Source organism: Monodon monoceros, unplaced genomic scaffold (genome assembly GCF_005190385.1).
Source record: "Monodon monoceros isolate NGI ecotype Baffin Bay Population unplaced genomic scaffold, NGI_Narwhal_1 Super_Scaffold_13, whole genome shotgun sequence".
NCBI lineage: Eukaryota > Metazoa > Chordata > Mammalia > Artiodactyla > Monodontidae > Monodon > Monodon monoceros.
The window spans coordinates 23,161,939-23,180,557 of record NW_021703769.1 but is presented as its reverse complement, the minus strand read 5'-3'; the positions used below and the strand labels follow the sequence as shown (position 1 = coordinate 23,180,557).

The 18,619-nt window shown below is 39.2% G+C and overlaps 1 protein-coding gene across 10 annotated transcripts in view; it reads right to left on the bottom strand.

The window, feature by feature from the left end:
- LOC114894396 (RNA-binding protein 12) overlaps positions 1-18,619 on the bottom strand; it is a 37,548-nt gene extending 18,929 nt beyond the window's left edge. The window contains exons 1-3 of one of the 10 annotated variants that reach the window (XM_029220998.1): positions 18,431-18,606; positions 12,978-13,030; positions 10,184-10,326 (exon numbers count right to left, since the gene is read on the bottom strand). Coding sequence is in view for 5 of the 10 variants with exons in the window: in XM_029220988.1 (XP_029076821.1) it covers positions 7,518-10,304 (2,787 nt within the window). In the remaining 5 variants the exon portion in view is untranslated. Of the gene's footprint in view, positions 1-3,436; positions 10,327-12,977; positions 13,063-18,430 lie in introns of those variants that run through there. The other 9 variants (XM_029220993.1, XM_029220988.1, XM_029220989.1 and 6 more) reach the window with 9 other exon arrangements.

The window sequence follows — 18,619 nt, the reverse complement described above, 5'->3', positions numbered from 1 at the left end:
GTGGCTGCTTCTAGTGCAGGATTAGTAATTTTACAATATAAAACTGTCACCTAGTTAACCTCCAGTGTTGCCCATAAAAAAGGTAACTGAGGCAAATTCTCAAAAACAAAACTAACCTGCAAACACAACAGGAGGGGTAAAGGTTAGGAGGAATGCAACAAAATTTGAATACTCAAAAGTGAAGAAACAGCTGAAAGAGGCGGCAAAACTAGGAGAGAAATGGCAGTGAATAACTTTTTAAATATTCTAAATCTGTGCTGTCCAAAAGGGTAGCCCCTAACCACACGCAGCTATTGAATACTTGAAATAATGCTTAGTTCCAATCACAATGTGCTGTAAAATATACACTGAATTTTGAAAACTTAGTACAAAAACAAAAATGTAAAATAGCTCAATAATCTTATATTGAGTATAAGCTGAAACTGTAACATTTAAGATCTACTGGGTTAAATATATATATATTTTAATTTTTATTGGAGTGTAGTTGCTTTACAATGTTGTATTAAGTGTATTCTTAAATTTCACTTGTTCCTTTTAACCTTTTATAAATGTGGCTACTAGAAAATTTTAAGTGACGTCAAGTGATTCTTATTTCTACTGGATAGTGCTGCCTAACAAGATCTCCAAAGATCAGACCTGGGAGAGGAAATCTGCTGCTGCACTGTGAATCTACAGTTGTGCTGTTCAATACAGTAGCCACTAGCCACACATAGCTATTAAAATTTAATTACCATATTAGTACACATGAGAACATTTCCATTGGAGAAAATTCTATTGGACAGTGTTGGCCTAGAAGAACAAGAACCAAAAGGTGGACATTTCAGACAGAAAAGCTAAAACTGTGTCAAATTGATCTAAAACCACAAAGGAATGAATTTCAGGTAGACAACTATGCATATACGTGGTTAAATTGATGGGGAAATTCACTTAATTCTGAGTTGTTTATGAACGTATTAGAGCATTTGTTATCTGGCGGCTAGTCAAAAGATTATTAAAAAGATAAAAGGTTCTGTCCCTCTGCTAGGCCAGGACATCCCTAGAACCAACCTTTGCCTTGCCTGCCTACCTGCTCTGTAGACCATTCAGCTCAGTCATACCAGTTAGGCTGCCAAAACCTCAAGCTACGCTGTTATGGGACAACTTTAAGAGCTTTCAGGACAGGCACAATTTTAGATACTGCTACTGTGCTCCCTCACACAGTCATTTCATTTTACTAAACTAACAGTATTGTGTCCCCAAGAACACTGGTTAGAGATCGCACCTTCCCTCAGCTTACACCTAAGGATTCCATTACACTTATTTCTGTCTGACCATTCAGCAGCTGGCCAGGAAACCCTTTATCTAGTTCCTGTGAGTCATGAGTATACCCTGAACATGTATAAGTACAACTGAGCACTTACTTGCATCATTTAGGACTTTAAAGTCTTGAAGAACAGGCATTTTTTAAATTTCCTTTTCCAACACAATGTGTTAAGTGCTAGGTGCACAACACCACTCAAAACATTTAATTAGCATGGGTTACAGCTATGGCTAAGCTGTATATCCATGTGAAATTGTCTTAAAAGTTTGGAGTTAACAGATGTTTCCAATTCCAACCTGTCAATTCACTGGTCACAGAAGCAAAGGTAATCAGCATTATCTACTTCAGTAAGAGGTGTATTTGTCTTTCCACCACTTAAGCCAGATTTATAGCCAAGGGATCCTGCTGGGCCCACACTACAGAAAGGAGTTATGTATAAAGGACATGACGCCCCAACGTGTGGGGAAGTGTGGAACAAAAGAAAAATGAAATTAGCAACAGCACCTGTTAGTACGATTTAAGACCCCTTAAGTAGCTGAACTTCTTTACCCTTCTTAAGACGTTCCCACTCTTCGAGGACTAACAAGTGATTTGCAGTACAATGTGGTTGTTACATTTGATGTGTAGCACAAATGTGTAAGTGACAAATCTTATTTCACTAATCAAGAGCTGTGAGTGAACTCACACCCACCCCCACCCCAATTAGGAGGTTAGGGCTACAGAGACACCAGTGAGGCGGCTTCAGTCTAAGTAAAACTCATAGTGCTGGTTACCAGCAGGCTTACTATACAAGCAGGTAAAAGGGGAAAACTGAGACCATCAAAATAGAGAGGGAATCAAACACTAAGGGGCGGTCTGTTTGAACATAGCATAGCTTGCTACATTGTAATACTGGGATGTGTTATGCTTATTCAACATCTTTAACTCTGTCCATATTTAATTATGTTCTCATAGCTCTATTTTCCCCAAATAGTCACCTCCTCCTTCTCTCAACATGAAATGGCAGGCCATCAGTTGACTAGGAAAAATGACATGAAACTATTAAGTCACTGAAATCACAGTCCAGATGTTCGGAACAGCTAGGGTGCCAACTCCAATGCTCTGCTGTGCTATTTAACCACTTCTCTACAGCTGGTGTTTGCTTAGTCTCTATGACCTAATGGTCAACATTTTTGCTGGGGAGAGGTTCCTGGGACTCTTGACAGAATTCAAGGAATATGGTTAATGAGCACTACACTACTTCCCTGTCCTCAGAGTTTTAGAGTGCTGCCCTCTGTCCCTGGGGCTGGAATGTTTGCATCAGGTGGCTTTTTGCCCCTTCAGTAGTAGAGCAATATGTAGAAAAGCAGCTGCCACCTTAGTTGCTTGTTGCTAGTTATGTTGATCCAGAAAACGACCCATTATTCTAGGATGCTTGTGAGATCCTCTGGCACAAAAATAGCTCAAGGCACCAAGGAATAGCACAGTGAAGAATTAAGATTTACATGAGCAGGCACCAATAAGAGATGAGCTTGCTTATTTTTTGAACAGAAGAATTTTCCCAGAAAAGTCACTACAGCATCAGAGAACTGTGCCACCACGAGAGTACACTCTTTCCAGAACATTTTACAGTAAGTCAGTGTGATCTAAAGATTTTATGCTAAAAAGACAAAACTGGTATCAAGCAATTTTTTTAATTAAAAAGGATAGCCATAAGTTTGGATTCTACCATATCCCGTAAAAGCTCTACTTTTGGGGGGTAAGGAGAACGGTGGCGATGCACAAAACTGATAGACTATTACTTGATGTAAAACAATGGAAAGCAGACAACAATGAATTACAGAAGTTGAGTGATCACTCCTGAGCAATAAACGGAGACATATTAGCACATAGTCCACCCCTTTAAGATGGTAAACGCCATTCTGGATATCCTTAGGCAGCCGATTTCACTCTGTGATTTTTCAAATGCTTAGTCAAACTGTCGTAATTTTAAAAACAGATCAGCAACTACCTGGAATTAATTATGTCTAGTCTAAACCTCTCTAAAACAAATTCGGTATTCAAACTCAAATACAGGCTACAACTTTCATGATAAAGATAAAAGTTACAAACATTTTTCAAGAGTCTTGGTTAAAAGGAACAACCCACTAATTTCTCTGCAAGTCCAATCCAGATTTTTTTTTTTTTAAGAGACTCTGCGGAGTTTACAGAAACTTTTTATTTGCTAATTTTTTCAGTAGAAGTTGAACCAATGTGGAAAGGACAAAACCAGAGCATCAATGTCGGACAGCAGCTATATTTTTGATTCCTCTCCCCTCTTCCCCACCTCAAATACCTCACATACTAATGCAAAAACAAATAAGTAAACAAAAAAGAAAAACAAAGCTTTAGAGGTATGTGCAACTGACAATGTATTCTGAAAATTTGTTTTCCCATTTCCTAAAGTAATCAGTTTTTAAAAAACAATTCACAGCCCCCTTTAAAACTCCTTTTGTGAAAAGGAGTATCTGGCTTTCAGTTCTTTCTGAGTCCACATAACAAAGTGACTTGCTAGCAAAACTCATGTTAAGTCTGAAAAGGTGGATACCACAGATCTGACCTAGAGTCAAGATTCCTCCCTGCAGTTCCAGGTATCCTCTTCTTTCCACACTTCAGCATTAGCAGACAAGGATAAGCAACAATTGTTACCTCCAAGATCACCAAAGCCACCTTTCCAAAGGCACAAAATATTTTCAGGAGTTTTTAAAAAAACCCCAAATACCTGATGGTATAGCTCAGTAGAGTACTCATGTACAGTCAAAGCATTAAAAGCATCAGCCTGTTTTATTTCGTGACAAGTTTATTGAACAGTATTCAAGACTTTATCTATATAAACAAAAATCTCTGCTGAATGAAGCCAAGGCAGTATTTGCTGGCACTGTTGTGGCCACATTGGCAATGAGTTATTTTATTGTGTTTGGTTTCTAAAGTTTGGACTACTACAGAACTGCCAGTAAAACAATTTAAATGTTTGCAAGAGTGGGAAATAATTTTTAAAAGTGATCACTGCCAGAAATTCTTCCCAGAAGATTTGACTAGCAGCAATTTTACATTTTCTTTACACATTTTTAAAGTGTTCTTCAACTGATGAGTGGATTTATTTTTAAACCTTGACCCACACCTCTACACAATGACGGAATCCAATAAAAGGGACTTTGAGTTTGATTAAGGCTTTCGTGCATCCTTATTTTTATCTATTTCCACCCAAAATGTATGTTTGCTTACTTCCATACACAGCCCTAGATTTTCATCCAGTGGGTTAAGACTGACCTAATTACACTGTTACCTCTCTGAAATTCTGAATAAAGTTTCCTAATGGAATTTCCACTAACAATGCTTTGACAACTTGGAGCACAAAGCTAGAAACTACATTTCACTTAACAGTGTTGCATTAAAAAAAAAAGCCACTAATAATTATACATCCAAACTGCAGTGGAAACACAGAACACACCTCCAAATTTTGCTTACCAACTGTTTCACTAAAGTTCAGGAAAAGTTTACAAGTTTGCTTATTTATAAAATACATCTTGTAGATTTCTCTAACCCTTTAAGCTAAAAAAAAAAAAAACCAAGCAAACAAAAAAATGGGGGGTGGGGGGGAAGGTTTAAACCTAATGGAAAAGTTTCTCTTCTATTAATGTCAGAGTCACCAAAAACAGGCAATAAAATTTACACATAAGATTGAAAATATCATGATAGTGTTTACAAATACACACCACTTTAAGCGAAGCTTTACAAATCCTTCATACCATACAAAGCAAATGAGAAAATAATGTAAATTTTCCCCCCAAACCTAGTTCTTACGAGAAAATTTGCAGGTAAGAGAGGTATGAATAGTTGCACAGAACATATTTTCAAGAATTTTTTAAAAAGTCAAACTCCAATGCCCAGAACAAGATGAACAGTATGCTTAGCAGTTAGCACTATGTTAATAAGTCTCAGATACACAAAAATCAAGTACCAGAGGGCAAAGCATTTAATTACATTTCACAACAAGAGAAGCACTGTTGTGATTCAACCAAATATGAAACACAATTCTCTCCAATTTCTACACAAACCACTATTTTCTTAATTTATTTAATTTGATGAACAATGAAATCAAGTTTTCCTTTTCAGCATTAATCTAAAACGTAGAAATAACAAAGTAGTTGCAATAAAGTATATGAAATATTTAATAAGAACGTATGAACACATAACCAAAATAAACTGTGAAAAAAGATAAAAAGACTTTCATCTTCAAACAACCCATTTTTCTAAAATGAAAATAGTCAGCTTTCCAATGGGGAAAATAATCTGCAGTTGAAATAAGACTCCCAAGCAGCGCTGAAGTTTTTTGCACTCTGTCTTTGGAATGAGAAATGATTACTTAACAGAAAACTTAAATTGAACAGCATATACAAACATCATATTGCTTTTTTAGTTGAGGAGGCAATACCTAGTTATCTGTCAAAGCAAATTTGTATTCGTGAATTAGCAAAAGACCCACAACACAGCCATTTCTTCTTTGAAAGTCTAAATAATCCTTTCCCTAAACAAAATATCCTGTACTGTCAATCCTCTAAGATTGTAGTGATGAAAAAGCTTTCCAAATCTTAGCACACAAATGAACTGTTGCCACTCTTAACTCTAAATTACACGACGCTGTATTTCAGTGTTCCACTGAATTGCAACACCCAAAAGGCACTATTTTTCTTAAATAGAAAATATTTCTTTTAAAAGGCTGACCCCTCTGTAAGTAAATTGATTTGTAGGAAATGTTGGGGATGTTTCAAACCAAGACAGAGGCCCATGTAAAAGACAAAATTTGTTTTTCATGATATCTCACCAATCTCCCATTCCATGTTTATAATATAATGTGACACATCTTTAGAGCATTTTAACTAAGAAGAAAAGTAACTATAAGTAGAGCCTTTTGTGGCAGTGAGCAGGACGTTGTAAGGCAAATGTTTTCGTGACAAGGACACTCACCAACCAGAACCCACGTGGTCCTCCTGCCTTAGTCCTGAATGCCAGAGTATGAAAGGGCAAGGAGCCTCAATTCTCTCCCCTCTGGCAGCTGCACTTGTGCTCTGTATAAGGAATTTTTGTAACCAGGCTCCTGATCAAACAACTAGACCAAAAAGCCTCCAATTAACAGGATTAAATATATAATGATCTATGGACCAACTTATGGACCTTTTATTCTGTTAACACTACTGCTAACAAAGCTAACAATTTCAACTACAATTTTAAAGACCTATATATAATAATGCTTTCTTATGAATGGACCCTTTTTGTTTAGTTACAGGTCAAAATTTCACATAAATTTGGGACAGAAGGAAATTGCCAGAACATCAGTCCATCTTGGGCAAGACTTCAAATCAGGCATCTTAAACAATGACCATTAAAAGTGGTTTCTGGTTTTTGATGCCATCCAAACAACATGAACAATTTTTAAACTGACTAAAACTTGGCGGTCAAACCAAAAAGGCTCTGGTAGGTAGAGGACTCCATATTTTATTTTTGTGGCAAACGTCTTATTCCACACAGTTTTAAGTGTGACTGACATTAGAAATCAAAGTTCAAGGTTATAGCACAAACCAAGTGTGGAGTTTTATATTAGAAAAACATCAACAAAACAATTCTGCTCATTTACAAATGAGTCAATTAGGCAAATAAAGCAGCAACTTCAGAAGGACTGTCTATACAGCAAGAACCCTCAAGAAGCAATAAAGGTACATACAGTGAATCTGTATACAGAGATTTTATTCAATTTTTAAAGAAAATGAGGACTTTAGACAAAGCTTTGACCCTATAACAAAGCAAATCTGTCCAGCTTTAAACCAAATTCCAAGAGTAGCCAGCTTCTATTTTTCAGCAGCTGGCAAGAGCACCCTCAATGAGCTCTATTGACATTTCTATTTTCTTCACCCCATATGGTATAAAACAAAACCAATCTAGACTCCTGGATAAGCTTTATGTGGTCATTTGAGTTTTACAAATGGTTTCTCTAATAGTATGCCAAAATCATTTTTGTGTTCTCTCTGGTAGTGAGTCTTCTGTAAACAGTAAACCAATGCTCTATGTTATGGAAACCAATCTATATGCAATTGAAACAATCCACAGGCTCTAACCTGGAAACACTAGGAAAACAATCTGAATGCATTAATCACAGCACTATGAAGACTATATCTACCCTATGAAGAACTGATGTGAACAGCTACCCTAATACGAGTTTTACTTTCCTAGAGCCAATAGGTCTGTCATTTAAGTCAATGACAGCAGCTGTGGCTTCATCCCGAGATTCGAAAGCCACCATAGCTTCACCTGTGGGCATACCTTTTTCATTGTATTTTAAACACACTGAGCCTGGGATCACTTGATAGCCATAAAAGAAATCTAAAATCTCATCAATAGACACAGTGAAGGGCATGTTCTGTACTTTGATTACTGTTGGTCCTGGTTTTCCAGAACTAGATCCAAAGCCAGGAGGACCACCAACATGGACTGGGCCTGGGCCTGGGCCAGGGCCAGGGCCAAAGGCTGGAGGCCCACTCAAATGCCCAGGGGCACTTCCAAGGCCAGGAGGGCCGCTTCCAAAGCCAGGGGGGCCACCTAAGCTACCAGGGCCATTTCCAAAATTCTGAGGGCCCCCTCCAAATCCTGGTCCACTTAAATTATTTGGTCCACCTCCAAAACCTGGAACATCCAGTCCTAGACCAGGCAAACCACTATTTCCAACTGAAGGCATTCCAGGCCTAGCATCACCAAAGGCCCCTCCTAATCCTGGAGGAGGGAGTGGTGGTCCAAAGGCATTTGACCCACCAAAATTACCAGGAAAGTTAAATGGAGGCCCATTGTTGGCCTCCTTAGATCCTACAGTCAAGAAGGCATGCTCTTCACCTCCTGCACTAGGCATTCCCGCACTAGGCATTCCCGCACTGGGTATTCCGACACCGGGCATTCCAGCACCGGGCATTCCTGCAGCAGGCATTCCTGTATTGGGCATTCCTGCATTGGGCATTCCCGCACTGGGCATTCCCACACTGGGAATTCCTGGAACTGTGGGATTACCTGGCACAGGCATCTTTAACCCCTTTTTTCCTTGGGCAGGAGGATTTTTCTCAATCTCTCTCATATCTTCTAGAGTAACTACATGAACAAAAGCTTCTCTCCCATTAAGTTTTTTACGGTGTAAGCGTTCAGACTTACGTGCATCATCTTCATTTTTAAACTGAACCAATGCCTGTCCTAGACCTTGCCCATTGTTATCAACAAGAACATGTACAGCATTTTCATCCACTGGGATTCCTTCTAGGAACTGGAGAACATCCATCTTGGTAATGCTGAAGGGAATATTTGTTATATGCGCACAGACTTTGGCAGAGGTGACATCCCCTTCCGGATTTAACATCATTTCCCTCTGGTCATAGCTGAAGTTCTGCAATCTTTTTCGAATCATATCTATCTTTTCTAGCATACCTTTCTTGGTAATTGGATGAACTTGAATAAAGCGATTGCCCATGTATTGTTTATGACGACACAGAGCAGCCTTATAGTCAGCCTCATTCCTGAACTCTACGAAGCCTTCACCCGTTGCTTTCCCATTGGGTCCATAAGCAATATAAATACTATCTTCCACAATATCCAACTTTTTAAAAAAATCAATGACATGTTTGTTTTCTGCTTCAAAGGGTAGCCCTTTCAAGTAAACACAAAAACCAGCCTCGTGTGGTGATCTTGACCTTGACCTTTTCTGCCCACTGGGCGATTTTGACCTGGGAAGTGCCTGAGGAGGGGGATGGGTTTGTCCAGAAGGTCCTATACTTTGCTTAAAAGTGATATGGCCTCCAGCAGCTACCCACTGTCTTTCAGTGGCAGGACTAACTTCCACATAGCGTTGAATCATCAGCATTCTGTTTCGCTTCAAGGCTTCAAATGTATCTTGAGGGGAGAGAAACTTAACCAATCCATTCCCATTATTTCGACCTACATGATCTTTCAACAAATGCACGGCATCAACACGGAGCCCATGGAAAAAATCTCTGACATCATTTTCCATTGCAGAAAAGGGCATTCCATGCACACTGACATACAGATCATCAGGGTTGATGGGAAGTGGTTTCACACTGCTTTGAGAGTTCATCTGGATAGGGTTAACAGGATTCAATGGACCCAGAAACACAGGGTTCAGGTTATTGTTCAGATTCATAGGTGCTCCAGAGCCATTCATTCCAGCAGGTAGAGGTGCCACAGGTGGCGGGTTCAAGGGTGGCATGCCTGACATGGGTGGCAGTGGGGTCATGGGTGGCACAGAAGGGACTGGGGGTATTGGGGGCACAGGAGGCACAGGAGGCAATGTAGGTACCGGGGGAGGAACTGGTATTGGAGGAATGGACGGCATTGGCGGCAAAGATGGCATCGCTGGGATTGGAGGAATTGGTGGAGGTGGGACTGTGTTCATTGGAGAGGCTGTGCTCGGAATGGTTGAGCTAAACGTTGGGCTCCCAAAGGAGGCCCCCATATTTGGAGGAGCCGTTCCTATGCTGGCTGTGGAAAATGTCTGTACGTTTTTGTTGCTTTCATGAACAGAAGTGGCGGCAGTAACTACACTGGGTGAGGGATTATTAAAGTTGGGTACTGTCGTAGGCAAGTTTACCCTGCCACTCATTCCTGAACTAGGTGGAGGTCCTGATCTACTAGCATTTGCTGGTGGTATATCTAAGTTGGCAGTTTCAAAACGCCTACGACTCAGTTCAATCATATTCTGCATTTCCGTTTTACTACTCAACAATAGTGTTACTTTTGACCCTTTAATTGTACCACCTGTGCGCATCATACCAAGCCTTGCATCTTCATCAGTGGCAAAAACGATGAAAGCCTCACCCAGTTCACCCCCTACAATATGCACGCCCCCATCAGGGATGGTCAATCCAGAGAAGAAGTGGCGAATGTCCATGGTCCCCGCCACAATTGGGAGACCTTGCAAACGGATGACCACAGCCATGCTGCGCTGAAACCACACACACCTGCAGATGAGAAAAGGCAACGGCCAGGTCAGACTCCTGTTTATCACACCAAGTTTTCAGCTACAAGAATGACCATCTACCGTATTAGGCCCTCAAGTATTCCCTCAAACTATCACAAGCAATGTCGTTTTTTAAATTTGGATATTCTAAAAACTGAATATTATATGCCATTTACAATGTAAAACCCAATTTCAACATCCAAAAGGCATTAATTCTGAAAACACTTAGAAGTGTGTTTGAGTCAGCCCCAAGACTCAAAAATTTCAGGAAAAAACCACCATAGGACAAGAAAATCACCAATTATATCATCATTCAGACCACTAATTATTCAATAAGATTTAAAAGAAATGTGTAAGTCAAATCAGGAAACAAAGTTTAACAATCTACAGGGGAAAAGATACAAAAGATGTATCAAAGTTAATATTTAAAACTGGCTCAGCATCTTCCTTATAAAGTTTTGACAACTTTGTAGAATTATTGGTATCATTTTACATGGTTTAATCTCAAAACAACAGAAACAAAGCGGGAATAATAATGAATTTCAAATAATACTTAACACTAAAGCAGATTCAAGTCTCAAATGAGAACTGATTTCATATTTCATCCTAGGATGAAACCACTTTATTTATTAGAGAAATAGCTTTACTTATTAAAGAAAATGACATATGGAATTACGTATTACATAAAAGGTTAATACATACTAAGTATCCAGAAGAAATACTGAGTAAAACAGCCAAAATATCAGTTACCTGTAGTCATCATTCCAAAAGTAGGACCTGGTTACAGTGCCATTCACCATGGCTATTTTAATTAAAACCCAGGTCCAAAGACTCATTCTCATGCCCTCCATTTAATAAAAAGTCTTGTTTATCCCACAGGGGAGGGCTGATAATGAAAAAGAGGGATTTTTTTATTTTTGAACTAGTGTACGAACTTTATTCAGTGGTTGTGACCCAAAATAACTCCTGTGGAATTTCTGGGTACTCACTAATCTCTGTAGATAATGTCCATTTTGATATAATCAAAAAAGAAAAGTTTCTCCCAGACTTAAATACAATTTCAGTATTTCAATTCATATGGTTTCTAAGAGTAAATGGAAGGGCAGCCATGTATAAAGTAATCCAAAACAAACTCTTGCGACTGAAAAAAATATTAATTTGAAATTTATATGGTTAACAACAAAGGGTGTTATCCAAGCCATTTTTAAAATCAACTTTTAAATATAAACCTATATTAAACTGGCTCTGTGATCTTAGCAAAATTATAAATTATTTGAGCTTTGGTTTCATCACTTTTCAAATGAGAACATTAGAAGAGCAAAGTTTCCTGCTCCAAGCGCTAAGAATTCTATAACTCCGTGAAAGCAGTTTTTCAATGTCAAATATTACATGAATACTAATTTAAGGCAACAAAATCTGCAATTATATCTCAATATTACAATTGCTGCACACAAAAGAGTAATATATTGTTTGGCTTTTACACTTTTCTCACACACACATACACAAAAATAAAAGCCACCTTCAAACTTAATCCAGAAAGATGGACTGGCAAACAGAAAACGAGACCATATAAAACATTAGAAATTTGGGAAGGGGCGGGGGAAGCTTTCCATTTTTGGTCTGCAAGCGTCAACAAGAAAAATTAATACTAAAAACGTCACACCAACAGACTCTTTTGCCCTTATGTACTATTTAGCAGTCTTTAAGAAGTTCATCAAGAAGGTTCCGATTCATTGAATCAAATTCTCACTCCTTACTAACTCTAGAATATTGGCTGTACGCAAAGATGAGATAGCATTCCGTTCAACTTCAAAAATCACTTAATCACTAACTGGGGGAAACATCATGGGTAATCTAGATCCCCAAAACTTGAGAAAGAGAGAGAGAGATGTTAGTTTGCATTAGCACAATAAAATGGAAATTTGCTATGGTCCCAAGAATTAAGCACAGGGCTAAAGTGACCTACACAATTAAGTCTTCAAACCATCTGCAGCTGAGGGAAGGGATTTAGTGAAAGTCTGTACAAGGTACATGTGAAAACATGATATTGAAAGTCTTCCCAAATTACCATCTAGAAAAGGGCTGAGTAAACCAAAGCAGTGCACAAGATTTATTCATAAAGTCATCTAAACAGGAAGAGTTTTTAGGTTCTGAAAAACGTGAAGTAAGATATGCTATTCTGCTACAAAGTACCTGTTTGACAGATGAGTCATTTCAACCTATCTTGCTTGAGCTTACCTTAGTTATTTAACAAGAAGTTAGGTTCCAATCACTAAGGTTCCACCTAAAGTCAATTTGTACTCTAAACATGACCCATTTTCTATACCTATTCCGCAAAGGAATATTAAAAAACCGTACCAATAACAAGCACCCATATTTGTAGTTAGTCTAGAATGCTACTGAGGGGAAAAAAACAGCTACTTACTGCCTAATAATCAGGAATTCAGCAGAAGAAATGCATCCATAGAAAACTGACTCCCAAAGGAAGCAACAACTGTTCAAGACACCCAGTCCACCCCTCTCCCATCCCTCAAATAAGCTTATTACAAACAAAAAACCACAATTTAGTTATTACACATATTTTCATGTTATTTAATAAGCTATCTCAATTTATTTTGTATAAAAATAAACCCTCTATTCAAAATCTCTTACCTGATAAAACAAGAGATGTATTTTCTTAACAAGAAGTAGAGGCCAAGTCAATCCTGTGGGCAACCAATTAAAACCAACTTTTAGACTGCAATAGAGAATAAATGGAGGCAAAAATCAATGCAGGAAACACAAAACACGCACAGGCCACACTGAACTGTATATTAAAGGGCGAGTCTGAAACCACCGGAGTACATCATTACAATGTATTAGGAAAAAAAAAAAAAGACGTACCAAAATCCCACACGTTTATTATTTGGTTGCTTTCAAGTTGCTTTCTCTCAAAGCATTATACATTTACATACATCAAGAATGTGTCATAAATTAGCCCAAGAAAGAATCAATCGAAAACTAAAACAGTCATAAAGATCGGCTTCACAGCTGGTAATTGCTTTAATCACTTGATGATTAAACCAGTCCAGAAAATTCCATAACACAAGTCCAACGGCGACCTATTTCCTCAGGTTCCCACCAAATTTTTGATGAAAAAGCACAAGTTCACATAGTAACAGTTCCTGGACAAATTAAGTCATCAATTCAAGGATATTCATGGAAATTACTGCAATTACTCTTTCAACATATTTTCCTTTGCACCAAAATAGCAATCAAACAACAAAAAAAACATAAGTGAAGTGAAAGGTCTGGCCTATAAGGACTAATTCCTGGTTAAAACCACTAGAGTTCAATATATTAAGGAAGAGTGCTTTTTCTTCTAACACCAAAATGGTTCCAAGAAACTTGTTAAAAAAAAAAAAAAAAAAGTCCGGCATATTAAGAGTCCTTCCAAAGTAAAAACAGGTCACTCATCTTTCACTGGAATTTCTCCCAAACTAGTGAAGTTATGAACAATTTACAAGCAATTTATATGACCAAATGATTAGACAACTATATTCAAAAGAGTAGAAGAAAATTGTCACTGTTAGGTATAAGATTACCCATAGACACCTACTTAGAATGATGATGCTTATTTTTAACTATCTTTCAAGATCAAGATACCACCATTGAGCTTAATATTCATCACCAGAAAGACATATTCAAACGTTTTAGCATTACTCCAAACTTTTTCTAAAGAACAAGCTAAACATCACCTGGACAACCACTCAAGTTACTAAAGAACAGTGAGATTGTTTTGCCACAAAAAGATATGCTGTATCTCATAAGCAACACCTTCAGAAGCCCAGAGCATTGTGTTAATCTTTTAAATGTACAATCGATCCTCTAGATTGATTAATTAAATTAAATCTAGAATTTAAATTAAATTAAATCTAGAATTTTAAGCCTTCATTTAAAAACAAGCCACATCTAGTAGTTTATCTAACGGGTCACAAAGGGAAATGTAAAACAGAAAAAAGCTTGCTTTACATAAAGTTTACACTCAACAGGGAAGAGCATGAATTATTGCAATATTTTTTTTCTAAATGTACAAGTTTAACTCTATGAGCCTCAGAATCAGGGTAATTTTTTAGTTAAACACTTGTGATGACTCCTACTGAAGATTCCAATTCAAAAGGTCTGGTGTGGGGCCAGGACGCATGGCCTGAAGGTAAGGGAAACAGGTTCCTCAGCCCCTTTCCTTCCAGATCCAAGAAGGTACCATATGTCCACTGGAGAGGAACAAGTTCGGGGTCAGCCAGTTAAGCCCAAAGAAAACATTCTAGGTCTACTCCCTAAAATGTTTACAGGGTTGCCAGAAATTACTGAACAAGGAGAAAAGGTGAAAGGCCCAGCTGAATTCAGCAAATCCCTAGTTCAACTCATTCAATTTAAAGTACAAAATCAATCTATTCATAAATTTGTTAATCTTTTCTATTTCAGCACAAGGGAAGATACACCTCACCCCATGCCAAAAGAAAGTACACAGAAAGCTCAGGTTAGCAGCCAGAACTTCACAACTCTTGGTGTTATGGCTCTTCCTTCAAATAGAAATTGAGAACTCAAATACTTTTGTTTTCAACAAAAGTATTTTGTTTCAACGAAAGGGGCACAATAATTTAATAGAAGTATCACTATTTTCCAGGAACCTACTTATTCCTGCGTTCTGTCAGCTAGCAACTGAATGTAGGATACCAGTCACTCCAGTGACTTTTAAAAATTCACTCCAGTCACCTCTAAACTTTGGTGAGTTTTAGAAAGATAAGACTGAAACAATCCTAAGCAACAAAACACCTAAAATACATGTTTTACCTATTCAGAGAGCATAACGGAAAGAGAAAATGGGCTTGATTTGCCATTAAATCCATTGATGTACTTCAGAAGATCTAAGACAAGAAGCTTTAGTATACTTTTGCACTTTATCTTGAGAATTAAGCCACATAATGGCTTTGTTTCTTGCAAATTCCAGATGTATGCACAATTACAAAAAACTACTACAAAAGTTTAGCATATTATTATGACAAGACAGATTTTCTTAAATACTAGCCATTCCAGAAACTTGGAATTGCAGGATAATGTCTGACAACAATCCTCTTTACCAGGAAGCCAAGGCAAAAATCAGAACTCGACCATTTCCACTCTTCATTTGATAATAAACATCCAAAAGTGAATTTTACCTTTGTTCAATAGTAAGTCTTTGATCAACAAGAACCAGGGTACAGCAGACCTAAGTTCTTCAGATTCAAAAGAAACAATCACCCTTCAAATGTTCACCACAGAGATGAGCAACAGAGAACCAATCATAATGGGCACAATGCTACAAACAGCATAATCATATTATGGTATGCATTATGGAAAAAAACACAGCTTCATCAACTTGATTTTGTCCCCATCCCCAAATGGAACACATTTCAGGTTCTGGGACCATTCTTAATAAAACAATTCTTCTGACACTGAGGGAGATATAAACCTTTGATAGCATGTTACTCAACTTTCCCATTAACCTCCAGTCAGTATTCAAAGACAGCAAATCAAAAGACATTTCTAAATAAGATATTTATTCTCTTGCCAAAAACACTACAATATTAAGTTATTTTTCAATCCCCCCAAATGCCAACAAAAATGTTCGTTATCTTACTTGCTTTAAACTTCAAAGAAACAATATTTCTTCTAACCTAGCCAACCACATTCACCCTCACTACTGGTTTTAAGGCTTTAAACTTAATGAACTAAACTCTGCGCAAACCAAAATGTGTATGTGTGGTGGTAGTAAAATCTGATAAAACTAAAGATTGAGTGATTTTTCTTAGTTGACCTAAAACACTTAACAATATTCACTTATTCACAAATATTCATCAAGCAGTTATGGGCCAGGCAGAAGATTACAGAAATGGATGACAGTCCCTGCATTTTAGGGAGGGATATCTAAAAACATCTTTTGTGCAACGGTTACTGACAGTTCTTCCTACCTCATCTACAGAAGAAAATATTCAAATGAAATGATGGAGTGACTATCTACAAAATGGAATAAAAACAGCATGAACGTTGTCTGTGGATTTCAGCACCTGGAACACACTGGCCCACAAAATCAAGTTTCACATCTACAGATTGTACCAACAACCCCCAAACTCACGCAAAAATCAAGTCATTTGGTATGTCAAAGAAAGTGAAAGAAGCCTGAAGTTTTCTGGTATTAGCACATAACAGTATGTTCCAAGTAACTACCACAATGGTTTCTAAATCTTCACATTTTTCACCTAACAGATATGAACATAAGAAAAATTGAAATTATGCATCACAATCCATAAACAAAATAATCAATATATAATCAAGCATATAAATGATATAAAAATGCATTCCCTGCGTCATTTTTTTCCAGTAATAATACCAAGCACATCCTCAACTTTTATATAAACACGCCAAACATTTTTCTTCAAATATTAATTACCATAAATTTTTTTAACCACCTGTAACAGTTCTTCCCAATTGTTTTAATATTCTTGGAAAATGCCTGAGCACAATTTCCTTCCACTAAATCCAGAATCCTCCACGCTATCAAAACTACCAAATTTCAAAAACAAATACAACCAGTCTTGTATTATATTTCTATAATTGAAAAACAAAATCCAACAGGAACGGCCTGTACGTCCAGACTTCTAGGATTTTTTTCTTCAACTGCAAAGGCTCTGAAATGCATTAACAATGTAAACTAGATAACAAAGTCCAAAGCAATTCATGTTGCTAGTACTGCATTTTACAAAAATTATACCATTTACAACCATTCAAGCAAGAAGCTCTAAAAGAAATACTCGTCACAAGTCTCTCCTTCAACAAAACCTTCTGTTGCAATCACATTTTTTTGTTAGTAGCTTATATTGACTGGCATCACCCTAGTCTTAAATAATATAAAATGGTTCCTGCCAACTATCCCAATTTACATTAGGTCATCTCTGGGAATCCGGAGTCAAGGAGGGTTTTAGAGTCCAGAAACCTCTCTTACGGAGCCTGCTATTTTCAGTATACAACTCTCGGCAGGTTCAGGGCTGAATAACCGAGAGTAACCCTCACCGGAGCTCAAATTTTTCACTATAAATCACACATTGGAAGCACACATACAGTCCATGCACTTACAATCTAGCAGCTAAGCCTCCTGCACTAGTGACCATCCCCGTCATGAACCTGCAGATTCTCAAAGCCCCTCGCACCCACTTCACGTGGCCGAAAACTACCACCTCCAGCCTTCAAAAGAGAAACTCCGTTCACTCTCCATCAAAATCACCCAGCCTCCACATCCCATTGGACCTCCTCCTTCTTCGATGCTGGAGGCTCTCTCCCAAGGGACGCGTAAAGGTGATGCTCTTAGCAGCCCCCTCCCTACTCGGGGACCAAGAGGCCCGGGAGGCGGACTCACGCCACGCTACCGGGGCCGGCTTCTCAAATTAACGACACCCCGGAGGGTAAGCCCCGCCCCAACGCTGGGCTTTGGAAGCGTTTCACTGCAACCGCCTCCACCTTAAGGCCAAGAAGACGGCCAATTCCGACTTCCTTCCTACACTCACGGGAGAGCACCGACTACAGCTCCTTCCCCCCACGTGTGTCCAGAGACTGTAGTCCCCTTTTTCTGGTAGGCCACCGGGGCCTCCATTCCACTTCCGGTGGAGGGAGTGTCCTCACTACGATTATCTCCTCACTTCGGGGCACAGTTAACCTCTGCCCCACGTGGGGGCATAGAGAATCTTGCTCATTCGGGATGTAGTGTATTTTCACTGCAGTCCCCGTTCGTTCGCAGGCCGCTGGGCCACCCAGTTCTGGCCTCCTCCCTCTCAGACCACGGGGGCGTCCTCGCTACGGCCTCGTCCCCTCTTCGGTAGGCAGGCTCCTCCTCTCTTGTGTCCTACTTGCACCCTCTCAGGACCGAGAGGCACAAGCGGCGCCCCAGGCCCCTCGCAGCCATGCCCCGACCCTTCAGCGTAGGGAGCTCACTGCGGCGGGCTCCGAGGCCTCCGAAGGCCCCGCCCCGGGCTACCAAGGGGCGGCTCGAGCCCCGCACAGCCCCGCCCGTTCCGGGGCTGCGGGAGTCTTACCGGGGAAAGCTGCGCGGCACCCGAACCCAGACCCGAGTTACCCCCCGCGCGAGTGCCTCCGCCCCGCGGTCGGTAGCCCCAGACCGAACGGCTTCCCGGAGCCCACAGCAGCCACCACCTCTTTAGCCGCTTCACAAGATGGCCGCCGGCCCGCTCAGCAGCTCCGCGTTCCAGAAAGGGCGGGATGGA